General features: G+C 39.0%; 1 protein-coding gene across 1 annotated transcript in view; it reads right to left on the reverse strand.

Annotated features, from left to right (window-relative positions):
- Positions 1-4,484: 4,484 nt before the first annotated feature.
- gfra4b (GDNF family receptor alpha 4b) overlaps positions 4,485-19,209 on the reverse strand; it is a 77,854-nt gene continuing 63,129 nt past the window's right edge. Inside the window, exons 3-9 of the mRNA XM_008295366.1 lie at positions 18,816-19,091; positions 18,456-18,536; positions 15,207-15,552; positions 14,323-14,432; positions 13,370-13,504; positions 7,489-7,649; positions 4,485-5,727 (exon numbers count right to left, since the gene is read on the reverse strand). Of these exons, the coding sequence (XP_008293588.1) occupies positions 5,581-5,727; positions 7,489-7,649; positions 13,370-13,504; positions 14,323-14,432; positions 15,207-15,552; positions 18,456-18,536; positions 18,816-19,091 (1,256 nt within the window). The 3' untranslated portion in view covers positions 4,485-5,580. The remainder of the gene's footprint in view (positions 5,728-7,488; positions 7,650-13,369; positions 13,505-14,322; positions 14,433-15,206; positions 15,553-18,455; positions 18,537-18,815; positions 19,092-19,209) is intronic.

The raw sequence follows: 19,209 nt of genomic DNA on the forward strand, positions 1-19,209 counted from the left end.
TCCAAATCATTTTTATGTAGCTTTGGCTGTATGCTTTGGGTCATTGTCTTGCCAGAAAGCAACTTTTCTCCTAAGTTCTCTTGCAGACTGCATCAGATTGTCCTCCAGGCTTTGCCAGCCTCCCATGGCCTGCTGCCAAGAAGCATCCACACATCATGATGCTGCCACCACTATGCTTCACAGTGAGGATGGTGTCTTTGCGAGGATGTGCAGTTTTCGGTGTTTGCCAGCAAAGCATCGTCTGATGGCCAAAAACATTTTAGTCTCACCAGAACAAAGAACCCTTTTCCAGTTGACTTTAAAGTCCATCACATGCCTTCTGGCAAACCTAGTCAATGTTTACTATAAGCTTTTTTTCAGCAGTGGCCTTCTCTGTGCCACGTTCCTAGAAAACTTTGATGGATGAAGAACAGCGAACAGTTGGTTTCTTCCTTCTCAGCTGCTGAAGTCCTATATAGGAGTCATAAGTGTCTTGGTGGCCTCCCTCATTAGTCTCTTTCTTGCACAGACACTTTGTCAGGACAGCCTGCTCCATGACAATTTATGCATGTGCCATATTCCTTCAATTTCTTATCGATGGATTTCACTGTACTCTAGTGGGTATTTGGTGATTTGGACATTTTTCTTGATCCATTCCCTGAATAATGCTTTTCAATAACCTTTGCACAGAGTTTCTTGGAGTGTCCTCTGTATTCATAGTGTAATTATAGCCAGGAGTACTAATTCAACAATGACTGGACCTTCCAGATATCTCTTGAGACACATTCACTGCGCTGAGATCATCTTAATTTCACAAACTGTTCAACTTCTACCAATGGCTGGAATTGTATTGAATTTGGCAAATCACTTTTATAGGGTAAAAATGTATGTAATCACTAATTTTACATTTTATATTTTTCATGAATTGACATTACTTTGTAGAAATCAGCTTTTGCTTTGATGTTAGTCTTTTTTTGCAAATTGTTTGCAGAAAAGACAAATTAGATTAGCCATGATTCAATGTTTATATGTTTCAGAGTTTACGGTTTTGACTCAAAGTAATTTTCTACTGCCGTGTGTGTAACAAAGAAAATATTCATTTTTAAACCATCCCCACCTTCTGCTCTTAGGAATGGAGTTTACCAGCTAAAAGGGAGGAGCAGAGATACTGCCCAAAAGGACGCTCAAGACAGTAAGGGAATCAATTAATGAATGAAAAATAATAACTAAGGTCTGATGATTCCTAATTACAAAAGTTCTGATTAGTCAGGAGGAAGCATAGTGTCACATATTAATAGCTATTTACAGATTGTGTGGCTAAAACACAGAAGCGGCCTAATTCTCATTTACAATTATTCATTGTATGTTTGCAACCAGAAGCCACCATATATGGGCTTTTAGAGTCATTTTTTCTCTCTCTCAGTTCATCCTTGATTCAAAGTGAATGTCTGGTTTCAAATTAGAAGAAATTCCCTCGAGGCGTCCAACACAGTGTGTTCACGAGAAATGGGATGGAGAATGGGATGGACAACCCGAAAACATCATCTCTCCAGCCTCTGCTGTCGTGGGCATTAAAAGGAATATTGTGTGAGTCCAAACTGCGAGTGTACCAGTTTATTAACTGAAAATGTATTTAACGTGTCAAGGAGAACACTTTGGAATCATAACAAAAACAGACAGACTGTACATCACCAAAGAGGAACATTGGTCAAACCCTGAAAACAACCAACAGGCATATTTAATGTCAAGCAAAATGTAATAAAAGATGCCATGATTGGTGTGTAATATGATGAGCCTTGGCAGCAGTGATTGCCGAGGTGGTTCAGCCTGTTTTTGTTTTTAGCCCCACTAACAGAGTAGGTCTACTGAATGGATTGCCTTGAACTTTGATAAAGACTTTAGTGTTCCCCACAGGATGAATTATGACTTTGGATTCTTAATCATTAAGTCAAAATTTCAGGTTTTCTTTGCCTTATGACCACATACCTGCAAAAGTGACTGTACTTTGGGGCTATTGTCAATCAGGAAGTGTAAGATGATTAACAAGTCATTTGCATGTAGGCATGTCAGTTTTCAGCTCTAAATAAAGTTGGGTCCTGACTTCTCTTCCTGTCCTTTAGATCAGAGTGAGCAGACTTGTAGCTGTCACATTAAACTTTTGCAATGAGGTCAAGTGAGCGTGCTTTTTTTTTTTGGGAGTAGCCGATTTTAAAAATTAACAGTGGCAACAGGCCTAATGAATAATTCTGTTTTTTTGCTTTTATTGTGTTTTCTTACATTTAATACACACACACACGTAACCAGGGGTAACTCTGGTGATGGTTTTCCCTGCACTCTCTCTTGCATTTGAATGCACCGTGTCACATGGCTTGCCAATCAGCCAATGGCATAGCTCCAACCGCTCTATAAAACTGCCCAGGCCCTTCTCCTCTTCAGTCATGTGGAAAGGGGCCAAGGGACAGCTGTTACAGGTTGGTGCTTTGCAGGCATTTTACCCTATGCAGCATCAGTGGTTGTTTGGTGCCAAGCTATTTTCTTTACACTTTTTTTAGACCTGATAGTGAGTTGTGCTGGGGGCCTTGTCATTGTGTGCCAGAGTCCTGCTGAACTGGTGAGTGTGTAACATTGTTTTGTTGATTTTGGTTGGTCTTGTTTGAGTTTCTTTTGGTTGTTTAATTGTTAGCCTGTTAGCATTAGCCACACGCTAACACATGGCTAATGCTAACATGCACTTGAATGCCTTTATCATGCGTTTTTGTTTTGTTTTAATGATTAATTTCAAATTGCTAACATGCTAATGTTGAACAAATGTCTGAATTCATGTATATTCAGTGATGTACCATGTACACACTAATGCCATGAAGATGCTAACATTAGCTTAACGTTAGCGCTCAGTTTCAAGAACTGTTCTGAACTTTGTTTGTTTGGTCCATTCAGGCCAGGTGCCTTAACTTGGACTAATTGGATGGCGAGCTACAGATCCAGGCTCAGAGTCTAGGAGATGCCCTGCTTCAGCCCAGTTCCTGCTCCAGTCTGGTAGAAGGTTGTGCAGCCTGTCCCTTCATCTTCTTCCACAACCTCGGATTCTCGGGTTCATCATAAATAAAGACATTTCAACCCCAAACAAGTGGACAATGCGCTCTTGAACATCTACACTCCTTACCATATACTCTACAGACAGTTTGTGTTCTGTTTGCATCCAGCAAACCCTGAACTCGGAGAACCAGGAGAAAAGGGACTGTATTGTGCACGTGTAATTATACAGGTGTTGTAATATGAACTGCAGTTCCTGTACATATGTCTGTTTCACTTAATTATATTTTCACTTGGTTTACAAACTTGTGTCCTTGCCTTTATTTACTGCCTCCTGCCCTCCAGTACCCTAACCTAGTCTTCTGGTTATTTTTCCTACTAGCCATTACATCTTTTTTTTTGTTGACTACATACATGTTACACACACCACAAAAATAGGCTTAAAACAGCTCTTATACAGAGCTGAATATGTTATTTTTGATGGCAGTGTGACAATATATTTACAAGAAACTGATGACAAATATGCAAAGCTTGTAAATAAGCAAACCCCCTAATTATAATATCTTTTAATCCAATCTAATTTGTTTGTATTAGTGTGAGTATTGTTTCCTCTGGTTTTTGACAGTGTTGTGCATTTTGGTCACATTTAACAATGTTAACTACAAGATAACAGTGTCACTCTGTGTCACATTAAGAGCTGAGTTATCCATTAATTGTTTTCAGAAAACTAAAGCAAAATGTCAACAGCAGAACAGTGGAGAGGGTTTGTTTAACTGCAGATAGCTGCTACAAATTCATCACTTTTCCTGCTGAGTATAACGGCTGCTTAATCTTTATCAAACTGTACCAGGTTCTGGCCAAACTTTTGCTTGTTTCTTTATTATAGTATTGTTTACTCCATTGGGCCTGGTATGTGATGAGACCTTAGAAATGTATTTTACAGCATGTCTGTCTTGCCCACTCATGATGCTCCCTCTGGCCATTGATTACAGACTTTCCTAGTCTTATGAAGTTTAGTCTTTGGCTGCAGCTGCGTGTCTCTTTATACTGTGGGTGAAGTGGAGCTAAAAATAGTTTAGGTGTCAGATAATGGATAAATTAAAAGTTAGCATGCGCAGCACTTAGAAGTCAGTTTTTCTAAACGGCGTTAGGGGTTGAAATTTGTTTTTTTATTGGCCCTAAAGGACATTGAGGCCCAAGTAAGCAACATATAAGCACAGAGGCTCAGAAGTGAAGCAGCTTATAAGCTTTTTAAGACAGATCAGTAGGTCACAAATGGCTGGATTATGCTGTAAATCCTGTTATAGTCCCCCTTCAAATAATGCACTCCAGACTACTCCTGGAAGTTGTACAACTGTTAAGGTAAACACAATTTCAGTGATGTGCTGTCTGTGTCCTCAGAGAACATTCACACCAATAGCACCTAACAAAGCATAAAATTTTTTTAAAAAAGGTCGAATGACGCGATGATGTATACACATAGTGATCTGAGAACTTTTATTTGCTGCACCTCTGTTCCTGTTCAGAATTCTCCAGCAGGTTCCAAGAACAGAAAATACTGAATCATTCATTACTGTCAAATCTCTAACAGGCTCCATACTGGTGTTGGCGACACTCACTAAATCAAATCATTCACTTCCGTCTCTGGCACAAAAACTCAAGAGTCCAGTATAGCGATGTTCACTTACACAATGAGAAATAAAAGGGTATTACACTCACAAACACATAGCACAGCAGCACAGGTAAAGAGTTACTGCTCTTCTGGTCATCTCCTTTCAAGCCCACAAACCTGTCTTTGCTGATAAACACCAAGGACTTATATTTTCTATAAAAAGCTTCTGTAGCTTTAGCGATAACAAATGACGTTGTGTGAGAGGGTCTGAGAAAGGCCAACAGTCTTGATGGAAAGGATGATAATTATGCCAAGGTTGTTCTCGTGTTTGCCACATTTCTTCTCGATAGTGGTGCTGGACATTGTAGAATCAGTACACTTGTCCAGGACTGTCTGTTTGATGCTTCACTATTCCAGCATTGGACAGAAATGATGGTCCTCTTTGAGTTGGTTGAGGAGAGTTTTCTCCAGCATCTTTCTGAACACTATACACAGAGGACAGCGAAAATACCAAGTTCACTGGTTTACTCCGGTTATTTTCCCGTACACTTCTTTAAACAAGAGCTTCTGTTGATAATACAAGTCTTCACAGCTACATACTTCATGTCTTTGTATCATACACATCTGCCTTATATTTAACTGTAACTTTGAATACAGATACAGCTGAAGATTGGGTTAGTCCACAAAAGCAGAACTGACTTCATTTCAACTTGACTTGATTGCGACAATAATGTACAAATGTAAAGACTGGCATCGCCCTGCAGATGGTTCCCACACTCTGAGTGAGAACACTGGCAGGTTGGGCCGGACTATTTTGACACAAAAATAGAAAAACAGAATCGCTGTACATATTTAGAGGGAGGAACAACGCCACATGGTCCATTTTCCTCTTTACTGCACTGGCCCTCCAATCTGCTAGGTACTAGGAGGGTCCTCAGCATGCTCTCCTGCAGTCTTCAGTGTCCATTGTTGAGGAGATGAAGGAGCAACAACAGAAGGCTGTAGGCAGCTTGAAGCATTAGACTGCGAGGTGATGCAGAGTTTGGTAGGCTGTTGGATGGCAGGGTGGAGTGACCAACCAGTAGCTCATTTCCCAGAGAGACCTAAGAAGAGACAGAAAGACCAGTTTATGGTCATGCTTCTTTTTTCCCTCGATTGTCAGTCATGTTAATCTGCTGATAGGGCACTAAAAGTTTTTATTCATCATTGCACATATGAAAGCTGCTTAGTGACACTTTGTCTCAGGATTTACATTAGACCAAAGAGTTGTACTACAGAGAAAGTTTCTTTGTGTAAGCTGGCTCAACAAAACCTAAAACCCTGCTCAGACAGAATGTGTACCATAGCGGTGGTTATCAACTTTATATGTTAACCAGGTTTTTTTCTACAGACTCTTAAAGAGGGGTGTTTCACATCTCATGTGACTTCTTCCCCACAAAAAAAATGATCCAATCATGTGTTGCCTACTTCAGGGAAGAGAAACAGGTTGTAGTAACAAAGAGCTATATATAAAAATAAATTTAATTTAATACCAGCTGAATACATGTAGGTTCTCTTGGCAACATGATGTATAGTTTGCATGATGTAACTGCACTGCTTCGTTCAGTGGGATTACAAACACACATCTCAACAGATTTGCAGGTATAGAACATCCCCAGGAGACCAAGGTTAAAGACCCAGTGGAAAATAAATATACAAGTCAGAATTCCCTGTGTCTTTTTGTTAACTACTAATTTCCCCTTTTTTTCACATCATAAATTTGCCAGTAAAATAATATAATCTTGGGATCCGGGACACCTACATAAATGTGATCTGGGTTGAGCTAACCCTACCAATTATATAAAAAGCACAATTAACCATTAGCTAGTGTAAGTAGTTAGCAGATCAGTATTTTGGTAAGTGTGTTTGGATTTCAGCTGGAAAAAGCTTTTTTTTCCTTTTAAATCTAATTTGTTAATTTAATGGTAATCCTCCACCTCCTGGTCAAACAACAGTGCATGTGAGGAACCTGTCATTCAGTTGTAAAAATGTAGTTTTAGAGTGACTTTAAGGATTGGGACTTGGCTAAGAAGGAGGCTAGGGCTACGTGAGTCTCTGAAATGTTCTTTTGGGATCATCACTGTGTCTGCTTTGGTGATCGGAGTTGAAAATTATTACCACGTCTTCCCTAGGAAACTTAGCTAACGGCCATGCCGCATTGGAGCTTAAACAGTTGTTGCTTGCTGACAGCTTGGAAGACCAACTTAACTGTTCCATATGAATATGTACATTTGTAATCTATGTTTCTGGGTATAACAGTTGGCCTAGGAACCATAATGAATAAGGTGGATGTGTAAATGTGAAGGTGTATGTGAACAGAAACTAAAGTGGCCCTTCTGGTATAATTTATTTAAAACACTGTTTGTCTCTTTGTCAGGACGTTTTGAGGCCTCTCCATCATTTCTGTTCATTTTTGCTCCCAGTGCCCCATGTGTGTCAGTTAAGGTTATCTGGCTGATGTTGTTTAGTCTGATCCCAGTGTTATGCTTCTATCAACTATCTCTATATGGAGGTCCCAAAAAAGGCTGCATTCAAGTGTTCGTAACTCAAAAAACACATTATCAGACTGACATGATGTACCTCATTTTCACTGCATGCCACTACTCCTCTCTACACAAATTCAACTGGGAACACTGAGAACGAATAGCTGAAATAAACACAACCGTTTTCTCTGCGATTATCACATTTTTCTGGAAACATGTTTGCATTATAAAATAATTTGAGAAACCTATATCGCTCAGTGTCAGAAAAGGGTTCTTTCCTGAATGTAGAACATTGTGAAAGTACTGCAGTGAACTCTCGCCTTGACAAAACAAACTGCACACCTGTGTTGGTATTACTGTATCCAGAAAGTTCCTCATAGTTTCTATGGTTTCTGGTGGAGAAGTCGTGCTTCTGTTTTCTCTGCTGCCGTGGCTGGTTGTGCTGTACTGGCTCAGAGTCGGCTGCTGGTCTGGTTCACTTCCAAACGTCATGAGAGCATTCCCTGAAACATGACACAAAGCAGTAAAAAAATATTTTAAAAGACTTCACCAACATCGGTTTGAACTGTTTCTATTGAGTTACACTCATGTCTTATTCAATCACGACAGATGCCTCCAGTTGTGAATTATGAATTTTGCATAAGAGATTTTGCTGCGCTGGAGCTAGTTTGGATTTGGTCAGCGGAGGAGAAAAGAAAAAAGAAAAAAAAAAGAAAATACTCAGTATTCTCTTCAAGTATCCAAACTGCACCTGCCTCTCCACATCGACCTCATTAACTCTTAGAGCATTTGCTCTGGCCAAATAACTCTGAGACCTCTCTCTGTATCTTTTCTAGGCAGGAGGCCCGACGAAGGACTGGCCAAAGATTCACCTCACCACACACACCAAGCAAAGATATTCACTATGTGTACAGGTTCCATGATAGATATATACTCACTGAGGCCAATAATAAGGACATTAATTATTCACGCTCCGGAGCAGAGGTCATACAACATATAAGAGAAACTGTGTTTAAGGGGAGAATTAGCATAGAAACAAGGAGACACAGGAACAGAACAGAAGACACAATAAATTACCAAACATCAGTGTAGGACTTCTGAAACAAGGCTGATTGATCACCATTACATTCCCATCACATGCTGCTGCTATTTCTACCACTGTTAAATTACTCAACTTTCTAATACTGTATCAACTCCTTTTATATCATAATCCATACAACCTGGCATGCAGTGTTGCTTGAATTTTCCTCCGTGGTCTTCTTTTGATGCATATGTTTGATTTTAGAAGTTACATTTGCTGCTATTGTTAGTGTCATTGTTTTGGCGGTATTACAGGGAAAACAAAAGGAATACGTAAATCAAACATAAAGTAAATTGTCAGCTATTTTCAAAAGAAATGAAAATGTTCGTAGGTATCTAATCGGCCATAATTTTTTACCGTAACAGTTAAAGTGTTGAAATGTTGGCATACAGTGAATTGGAAAATCTACCTGTATACGCTCATGTTGAAAAATGAAGTCCATTAAGAACATAGCAACCAGCAGTACAATTTCAGCTTTAGCAAAGTAACACTGCCTTTCTCTGTTATTGCGAGCGCTGGGGACACAGCCATCTTTATTGGCACTGTCAGCGGACAGAACCGACCGGAGGCTTGGTGCTTACACTCTGTGCAAGCTGCACATGGCAGCCGGTCGATTGACCCGCGTGAGCAGAGAAGTAGCAGGTTTGCAGGAAGGCCGATTAAAACATGTAGTGTGAGTTAAAACATCGTACATGTTTCATAAATTCACGCAGTGTATGGCCAGCTTTTGAAGCTTGTCCTACATGTTGTCACTGATAGAAAACAACTGGAATGAACTCTGTGATTAATGTTTTGTCAGTGCGAGTATGTAGAAATATATTGACTTCTGACAGTAATTGCTTGGATCACTGGGAATACTAGAGTGTCTCCTTCTGAACGTTAGATGAATTGCGATTTACATACCCTGTGCCTTTTCAACACGAGGACCATAATACAGTTTTATTCAGTGATTTTCTTTAAATAAACCCCTAACTCCACATTCCTCCTCAAACGACTTCAAGCTGTTTCAACATTTTTCTGACATCCAAATAGGTGAAAATTTTAGGTTGAAAATGGTTTTTCTGATGTTGTATGCTGTAAGGTATTATTTTTTTGAGTTGCAGGTAGCAGATTTGGCTTCAAAATTTGGCTGAGCAATATATTTAATTAATTCCATTTTTTGGCTTTCTATAATTGTGTGAAAATTGCCTACAGCAAGCATGTGTGATTTGTGCTTTCAGCATACACCGCTAGCTGGAGTCGGGACAGTCATGTAAACAGTGTCCCTTTCATTGGAGTCACTGGCAGATTTAAACTTTAGTCACAGGGAAATGGCTCTGTTTTTAAACAGGCATTACACAAATACAGTCTGTATCGGTCCAATCAGAGGGTGATTACAGAACAAAATCAATTATCGTGATTGTTTTTTTTTTTCCTTCATGGTATTAAAACAGATGAGCCCTCGGAGAATTTCCCAGGTTACACTAATTGAACCCTTTCAAGGCCGACTGACAGCTCCCACAAGCTTAGCAACATCAAAGCTACCAGTAACCATAATGCAACACCATGGGGCCAATGTAGATAAGTAAATGCACAATTAAAGAAATACAAGAATTATTTTTGACATTGAAAGGTTCTAATGACGACTCAGAAGCAAACACTTGCCTAAAGAACGTGATGTTGATCGACAACTATGCTACATTTTTAAGCCAATCAGTTAGTTCAGCTGTATTGGCTACAAAATGTATTATAAAGGTATTTCATGCAATTACTGTCTTTCTATGAGATAGTTATTTTGGTTTGTTACCTCAGTTTCAACAACATTTTTTTTTGTTTTGTTTTAATAAGTTTTGTGCTGAAAGATAAATTTATGTGACCAGATTTTTTTAATTAGCATTAATGGCACATTCTGAGAAAATAATTAAAATAAGCATCTTATCTTAATTAGTAGATTAAATTATATTATATATGTAACTGATCGCGAAAGATATTAGGCACCATAAGACGAGATGTAAAACAAAAAATTGTGTCTAAATTCATCAGTGGTTTTCAGAAGGAATATTTATGAGTTATATGCATACTTTGTTTCTATCAGTAGAGAAAAAATAAATATCAGGTGCTTAGATGAGAGTTAATAAATGTATTAATAAATGATCCTAAATGGTTGTTAGGTTGTTAAAAACCTAAGGTTCACAGTGCTGCTTACTTATAATTCACTGTGAAGTGAATGTCTGTAGAGCTATATGAAATTACCAAGGAAACCACGTGAAACGAATATCAATAATGAGAAAGGATAAAGTGAGTCTATATATGAGAGCAAGAAAGAAACAGAGGGAGGGAAAGAGAGCACACAGTTAATGCTATAAAAAGCATATGATCTTTGATTTAAATATATATCGCTCTACTGCTGTTGGAGCATGCTGAGAAACATCTGTCTCACTGAATCCCAACAGCTCTGCCCTGTCACTATCTCTGCCACAGAGCTCACTTTACTTTCATATCAAGTCTGTTTGAATGTCCCCTGTCACAGGTTATCAGTGCAAATTATTCTGATTAGGGATCACCATTTTTGTGCTTCGTTTTAGAAATGAAATTGCGTAGCTGTACCAGTAGTGAAGTAAAAGGACATGAAGCCTGAGAGATCAGAGTAAACCTTCAGGGTATTTTTGAAACAGCATTTGGTTCAGCTCTACAGTTAGTGGCTTTTACTTCATACGATGGCAGTTTAGCCTGAAAGTGTCCACGTGCTTACGTTTTTCAGTCAACTGAGGCAGAGCTGATGCTTTCTTTGCCGCATAAATGCAAAAACATGCTTTAAGTTTACATTTCCCAACCTGATGAACATCTGTAAGTGGTGAATGTGGTTCAGAATAACATTTTTTATTTCTCCCAGCCAAGAAATAGTCAAAAAATGTGCATGACACACATTTAACTTATACTTGCTGAAACTGGAAAATATATCAGTTGTTAACATAGACAGTTGTGATCTGAAAAAATTGTCGATTAGTGCAACTTACAAACTGAAATGTCGCAGATTCTGTTCTTGGAGAAGTGTTGCACACTATACCTGTAGTAAAAAGGTATCACAGTGTCCTCCTGTTGAAAAGAACACTATGTACCATTTTATTATTAGTGGTACTTAAGGGGGAAAAAAAATGTTTTAATAGTAGAAGCTGTTTTTTTCTGTTAGTTGCCTTAATGTGTGACAGCAGGGCAGTAAGTGTGCAGAGCTCTGCTTCCACTCTCTGCAGGCATAGTGGGCGTGCCAACCCCTTTTTTCTTCTCTCATAAGCACACTGCAGCTTTCATGGTGACAAGACTACAGGCCTGGGTGCACAAACAAGCGCTCATGCCGACTGTCCACCAATTGTCTACAAAGCAGACGCACAAAGCAAAATGTGGCATTATTTCGCTTGCAGCCGACAGTCAGGACGAGACCACAGCACGAAGGCAGTCTGTAAAAGATGTTTCAAACCTACGCAGGCTGAGGGAACCAGCATGTCCGACTTGGCAAAGCATCTTGCCAAGAGACACACTGACTTGTTCAAAGGATTCACAGAGTGACAAGTTAGTGGATGTAATAGGTAACGTAATTACACGATGTCCTCAAATGTGAGTCAGACAAGTGGGATCTAATTTGTGATGAGCAAACTTTTTGCACCATCAGAGTCTGACGAGGCAATTAAGGCCAATGATAGTCCGACTCACTGACCCACTGGCCGCCCTTGTCAGCTGGCTTTCTCTTCCCCTCCTACAATTTGCGTGCTACCATATTCAAAATCCCCTTCAGTGCAGAATAAAAACAACAACAACAGCCCACTCCGAGCTGCAGCCTTCCACACTAAAAATTTCAAGTGCTGCTGACAATTTATGCAATAAGGCAGCCCTGCTAGTTTATTTTCAGTGAATTCTACATTTTTGTGTCCATCGTGCAGATCTTCCACCAGAACAATTCCATCTGTCACTATTTTAAGGCGACACCAAAGATACAGGTTAGCCCTACCCACGACATCTGTGATTGGTTTAAAGAAATACAAACAAGTCAGGGCGTTTCTTTCCTCTTTAGAAAAGTGATTGTGAGGTGGAGTCTAACCAAGACTAGGGCAATGCTAACTGTTTCCTTTGGCTTTGTCTTTTTGGCTAAGTTCCATGTTCTGTCACGTATTATTACTTTACTTTCATGAGGTTTTTGCCGTGGTATCTTTATGAGCACAGCATGCAAATGGTTTTCCGACTCTAGTTAGGAGAGTGTTAAATTTAGTCAGCTGTGTACAAAAAGTTTTTGATGGTGACGAATTCTAAACCACTAAGGTAATCCACATCCTTGTGTGGCTTTAAAGTACAAAAGAAGACCTTAAAATGCATCACAGATGACAACAGAAAGACATGAAACATGTTGCAATGCTGGCTGCTGGAATATCAGTCATTACCGTAGCCAGCCATTTCAATATCCACAACCGTTGAACCACTTGTCATCTATAAAAATCGTTTCAGGCGGACAATCTGTCACATGATGTTCTGGATGATCGTGTCCAACAACATGATGCTGTCCGCAGAAAGGTCCACCACCTTCACCCTTCACCCTCAGGTCGAGTGAGATACAAACATTCCACAAGCCAATATCAACTCATCACTGACTGGTGATATCTTATGTCATTTATCTTCATCATTTCTAATATAGTGTATACTTGGTTGTTTATTGACATTCATTCTGCTGTAGAGATGCCATGTATTGGAACAACCAATACTTATTTCCCTGTGGTGAAAAGAATGGATAGCATTTAATAAAACATTTACATTTTTGTTCATTGTACTTAAACAGGTATCATGACAACACAACCTCTGAGCTGATTAAACTACATTTAACTGTGCATTTTCATGGGTTGCTAAGTCACTGCTCTTGGCATAATTGTTATGCAAAAACACCCAGTTAAGTGCTTTAAGTTGGAAGTGATCATTTGACCAGATACAAACCTAAACATAGCCTGGAAGGGGGGAAAAAAACACACTTTAATATAAACATAATCATGTTTTCCTTTAAACTGCATGACACCAGTTAAACAGGATGTTAAAACAGCAGTCAGTACCTCTGTTTAAACAACCCCCTACCCCAAAAACACGAGTCAGTACATTCCACTTTGTTGTGAATAGAGCAACACTCACTGAGGCAGATGTTGTCAGTGAAATATCCCAGGAAATTATCACACTCCTCTCTCCGGCTCCCACTGGCTGAGCAGGAGCACCATGGGGCCACACTGGATGTGGAGTTGTCAACATAGTTGGGAGTTATTGTACTTCCTGCAGAGAGACAGCACCAGGCTTCAATCAATATCCTCCTTTGAGTTGTTACACTGCATTCATAGTGCTTTGTTTTTTGAAACATTAATGGACACAGCATTTCCTATGCACTGACCTGTTGTAAAGGAGCAATAATATTTCAGTACCTCAGGTTAGACCGGCTGTGCACTGGCTCGCACAATATCATAGCGAGATGCTGAGAAATACTCCAATTTTCTCTTTTTTAGGTCACAGAAGTCTCTGGCATTGAGTTCTTTTTGTGTGTGCGGCTGTTTTCTCTTTTTTTCGACATAGTGGAGGTGGGATTTGAAGTGCTTTAATAAATACAAGACAGGAATGAAAATGCCAAGTGTATGTTTGTGCTGAGGGGCACCATTTGAGGTTCTTGAAATGCATTAGGTTAGCTCCTCTTTCCAGTGTGTGGAAAAGAAGCGGCTGTTCTTTTCTTTTACGGATTGTTATAAAACAGATTAAACCTCACATTGTATAAGGAGCCTGTGATTTTTTTTTTTTTAGTGCAGAGGTTGCTTTTTTTATGCTTTTAGGTCTTACATCATTGGTTAAGAATGAGAGGTTTCATTTCATTTTGACTTTTTTATCTGTACTGTATTTATTAATTTCCCTATCTATCTATCTTCCACTCATTCCTGCCTCTTTGCTGTGCAGTTTTCTCTTTCCATCTCTCGCGCTGCATTTGGCACATACTTTCATTTGATACTGTCTCCTTCCTCCTCCACCTGTTCATTTCAATTCATTTTTTTTGCCTCGAATTTGTGTTTTCCCTCTCTCCATGTGTTACATCTCAGGTGTGCACCTACCTATAAGCCCTGTGTAGGCGAGGAGACAAGCTCCAAAGTTCCCTTGCTTGCAGCCGTTGGCAGATGTTTTGGAGGGTTCGCAGTCATACTGAAACTGTGCCAGACGAGACCTACAAAAGCAAGAGACAGGCACCAGTTAGCAAACACATGATAGATTCCTGTATTGTTTTATGCAAAAGGTCTACGGGTACTTTTTAAAAAATATATATATAAATTCTATCAGTTTTAACTTGGTCTTTTAATTAAGAGTTTGCCCCTCTGACATAAAGAAATATTGTCGGCCATGCTGAAGACTGAAAGCAGTGGACTGTAATGTGAAAGTGATAGAAAGAGTAATATATTTCATCCCCCAGACCTAGGATCATTAGTAAAGCCCTCTGAGTGTAATGGGGCTGCGGAAAAATAATGGCCATGACCAGAGATAGCAATGAGCGATAACTCTGATCCATCTGGCTCTTTATCTGTGCTAAATATTTAATGTGTTATTCCAACAGGCTCTCTGGGGTGTTCCTACCGATGGTGGTAGAAAGCTTTAGGGTAAAACAGCAGGCCATTTTGTTGATTGAATGGCTGTTTATTTGGTTTCAAAGAGCCATTATACTGAACAGCACTGGCCAAAATATGTATGGTGAGTATTTCTAAAATCTATATCCAAGGAATAGTTAAATAAAGTGGGAATAATATAACATTGGTTTGGCTGATTTGGGAAACCATAAGCAAAGAGTCGGATCATTAAGCAAAAGCAAATCTGGAGATTATGATCATATTATACCAATATGTTACTGTATCCATATGAGATGTATTATGTTTAATATCTATTACATGAGATTGACAAGGGAATAAAGAGAAGCAAATTAAAAGCTCCTGTTGAGCTCTGTTCTAACCTGCACACATAGTCAGCATTGCAGATCCTCATCTGTGTAATGCAGTTAGGTTTTTCAACACTTTCATAAGAGCAGCTGGGCACAATGGTCTGCCTCCGACGCTCTGCACACGCTGTGTCCGTACACGGGCAGAAGAGCAGCTCGTGTGTGTAGTCGGCAGGAACGCGGTCAAAGAACCTGCGCAGGGCCTTATTGCATTTAGGCCGGTTGCACAAGCCTGACTTGGCAGTCGGTTTGATACAAGCTGAGACATATTCTGTGCGAAGCTTCTGGCACAAGTCATCCACATTGCAAGCCTTGGCTGCATCCAAGCAGCGATTCACAGTTGTCATGCCAACATCAGAGTCTGTGGATGGAAGTAAGGTCAAAGAAAAGATGTCAGTGGAAAAGTGAAAGCAGTAGATCAAAAAGGTTTTGTGTTTATGTGAATAAGACCGTATGTGACCTGTGGTATGTACTCGGTTTATATATTTATTGTTCTGAGATGTAATCTCCTCATGTTAAAAGCTCAAAAGTTCAGTTAGGTAGCTTGGAATCAGAGAGCAGCTTCAAGTGGGAAGTCAGTAAATAAACAATGGAGACTTGTTTCTTGAGTACCAGAAAAAAAAGTGTGAGCAGAGAGGTTTGCTCTCCAGTGTTAGGAAAATGGTAGACTTTCTCAAAATGAAAGTAAGTTGTGCACAAAGTAAGACCCTCAAGGGCAATTTCAAGGAGTTATTTTAATGTCAGCACAAGAATCACACATTTTCCATCCTAATTAAAATCAGCATGATATGCTGACATATTACAACACCAGACTTTTAAAGTCAGCTGTCGCAAAAATATACTCTGCTTTTTGTATTCAGCAGAGACACATTTGTCTACTGTCTGTTGCAAATCCCCTGAAATCGTCCTCTGATCTGTAAAATGTGCATCACTCCTGTGCCACTGTGCTTTTCCTCCATTTGTTACTGCAAGGTAACTATAAGCCTTCAGTCACATGTATTATGTGAAACAGTGCAGATGCATAAACAGTCACCACTCGCTTTTATTCAGAATCAGTTTAGAATTTTAAAGGGTTTCAATGTGACATTATTCTGAAAGCCCCTTAACAACACACATCAGGCTGAAATGTGTGTTGGCACCGGCTTGTATTATGAGTCATTGATTATTTGGGCCATTGTATTCATTTGATGGCATAGATTATTCTCCTCTTTGTGTCTAAACTGAATACTTGATAACTATGTTTCTAAAATCACAGATTAATGCTACAAACAATTCAGTAAAAGACTCAGAGCAGGAGATAGTAATGGAGATGAAATAAATATGACTGAAGAAACATAAAATACAGGACAAGCAGTGTGGTTAGGTAAAGAAAGGGTACAGGGAATTAAATCATAACTACAAAATTAAAGGTGAACTCTTGAAACAGGATTAATTTTACTTTTTGAGTCAACATTACAAACTTCTTTCTTATACATAAGATAAACTATATTCTTAATAGTAGATATTGCTCTGATTTTACCTGCTACAGGAACGTTACATAACACATAAGGTTTTTATAACAGTTTGACTTCCAATTAGTTTCATTATCATTGCTATTTAAATTCCCAACATAAAAGAATATTTAGCTGATAGTAGCAAAGAATTCAAGCTAGCTATCAAGTGCTACAGCTGGCTAATATACCAAACATTATTAGTTTAACCTAAAGTCAGCTAGTTAGCCTTTTTAGGTGGATATTTATACTTTTATTTTTCTTTTTTTAGAGCTTGTTAACTAATGTTAGCAAGGCTACAGTTCTGAAAATCATTAATATCCATGTTGGGGTCCGTCTTCTCTCAAGAGTCCTACTTCTACATTTTCACATATTACAGAGCGATTTAGTTTTTTGTTCAAATGAATAGAGAACCCTCTGTCATGTTAACAGCACAAAAAAGTTTGTATATGTATATTCTTTTCAAAACCACAGACATATTTTGTGCTGTAATACTGCATCACCTTGCCTCAAAAGAACTTCTTTTAATTTTCACCCACCAGTAAAGTGATTTCAGTGGCATCTTAGCCTGGTTAACCCCAATACAATTATCTTTTGTACCAGATCTAAACTGCTTTGTGATCTGGACCAAAGAAACCGAAGAAAGCAGCAGAGGTTATGAATGGTGATGTTTGGCGAGAGAGTGAACTTTGATTCTCTATGTGGCATCTTCTCAGTGAACCTTTTGTATACATCCTGCTGGGAAATAAGTGACCAGCTGACCTGTAAGAGCTGCTTGCATCTGGGATGAGTCATCAGTTTTCTGCAGTTTTGTAATGCTTACAGGAGCTCTGCTCAGACCACAAGATTATAGCGCTGCAACAGTTTGTGAATTATCCAAGGAGTCGATTGAAAGAAGATGAATCACAACATTTTGATCACTGAGAGTCATTTCTGTTCTTTTCATGAAAAATATTCTCCAGTTTCGGCCTCTTGTGTGTGAAGATTTGCCGCTTGGCACCATCATATATGATAGTAAATGGGACATGTTTTGGTTTTGGTCTGTTGGTTGAACAAACCAAACAATTTAGGACATCACTTTAGGGCGACTATAGGAAGTTGTGATTGGTGTTTTCACTACTTTTACAAACGATTGATTATTTAGGAAAACAGCAGCTTAATCAATAATATCGATTAACTGTTAGTCACATACATACATGAACACAAGTATTATGACCTTTGCTTAAATTTTGCACTAATCTTTACCTTATTTTTTTTTAAAAGGCATGTTTAGTTTGCAGTATTGTCAAGCAATATTGTGTTTGCATTTTAACTTGCATTCAACATACAATCTACTTTTCAGGGTTGATGCTCTTTTTTTTCAATTTTTATAGGCTTGCATTGTTAAAGGAGCCTGATATTGCATGAAACAAAGCCATATTTGGAATATTCTATCATTGTAAGTCCATAAAAAAAAGAAGAAGAAGAAACACATTCATTAGTATGCCCTGACATTCATGGATTCTGTTATTTCATCCGAGTCTGGGATGTGAATGTGGTTGCCATACAATAATGTGCTCAAGAAAAAGATATAATTTTGGTTCCTGGAGTTGTGTTGGGGGGAATAGTAATATGTGTGTGTTGTGTCTGAAGAGCATAAGGGACCTCTGTTTTTCTTGGGCACATTTCCAAGAAAAAAATCTGTAGAGTCATGTATTCTTGCAAGAATAAAACATCCTCTAAGGGTGAAATAGTATAAAATAAGGTGAAAGTTAATGAAAGTCGGCGAACTTGCCAGCTGTAATAGAGGCCAAGCGGACATAATCGTAATCCCTCTGCACTGTCTCATAGGGATAACTCTCCACCAGGTTGAGTCCTGAAAGAATAAAAGACAGAGAAATATTGGCTTGAACGAACACCACAGCTCATCTAAACTTAATGAAACATGAATATTGATAATATGCAGTCATTGTCTTTTAGTCACTGAGGCTCCAATTCACCAAATTACAAAGTTTTGACACTCTGCCTATTATTAATTTATCAGGTTTGTTAAAATATTTTAAATGAACGGCTTTCCAGCAGATTATGTATCTAAATATACCAGAGTAAAAATTTTGTTGAAGAATTAACGTATTGCACATGACCATGCACAAACCATGTATGATAGACTGGTGGAGGCTCCAGTAGATGCTCAGGCAGTTCTTCTCCTTCTTCATTCCTCGTTTACACTGGCAGCCGTGTAAAGGACTGGAAAGTAGGGCGGACACTGCGTTGGCACACTGGCTTCTGGCACCGGGGCCCAGCTTCATGCTGCCGTTCCCTGCCACACACTGACGCAAAGTACGTAGACGAGGACTGCAAGTTTCATCACTCGAACAGGAGTCTCCAGCCACCAAGCAGTCTCTGCCAGCCAGAATAACCTCTAACAGGGCTGTGTGAGAAGAAACCAGAGTACAACAAAAAAGCAGAAAGATAAGCGGATTTTGAGATGGCAGCTGAGGTGTAAGGTTACAAGATGAGAAAGTAAGAATTAAGGAGATGCAAGTTGA

Source organism: Stegastes partitus, unplaced genomic scaffold, assembly GCF_000690725.1.
Source record: "Stegastes partitus isolate 25-593 unplaced genomic scaffold, Stegastes_partitus-1.0.2 Scaffold22, whole genome shotgun sequence".
NCBI classification, from domain to species: Eukaryota; Metazoa; Chordata; class Actinopteri; family Pomacentridae; genus Stegastes; species Stegastes partitus.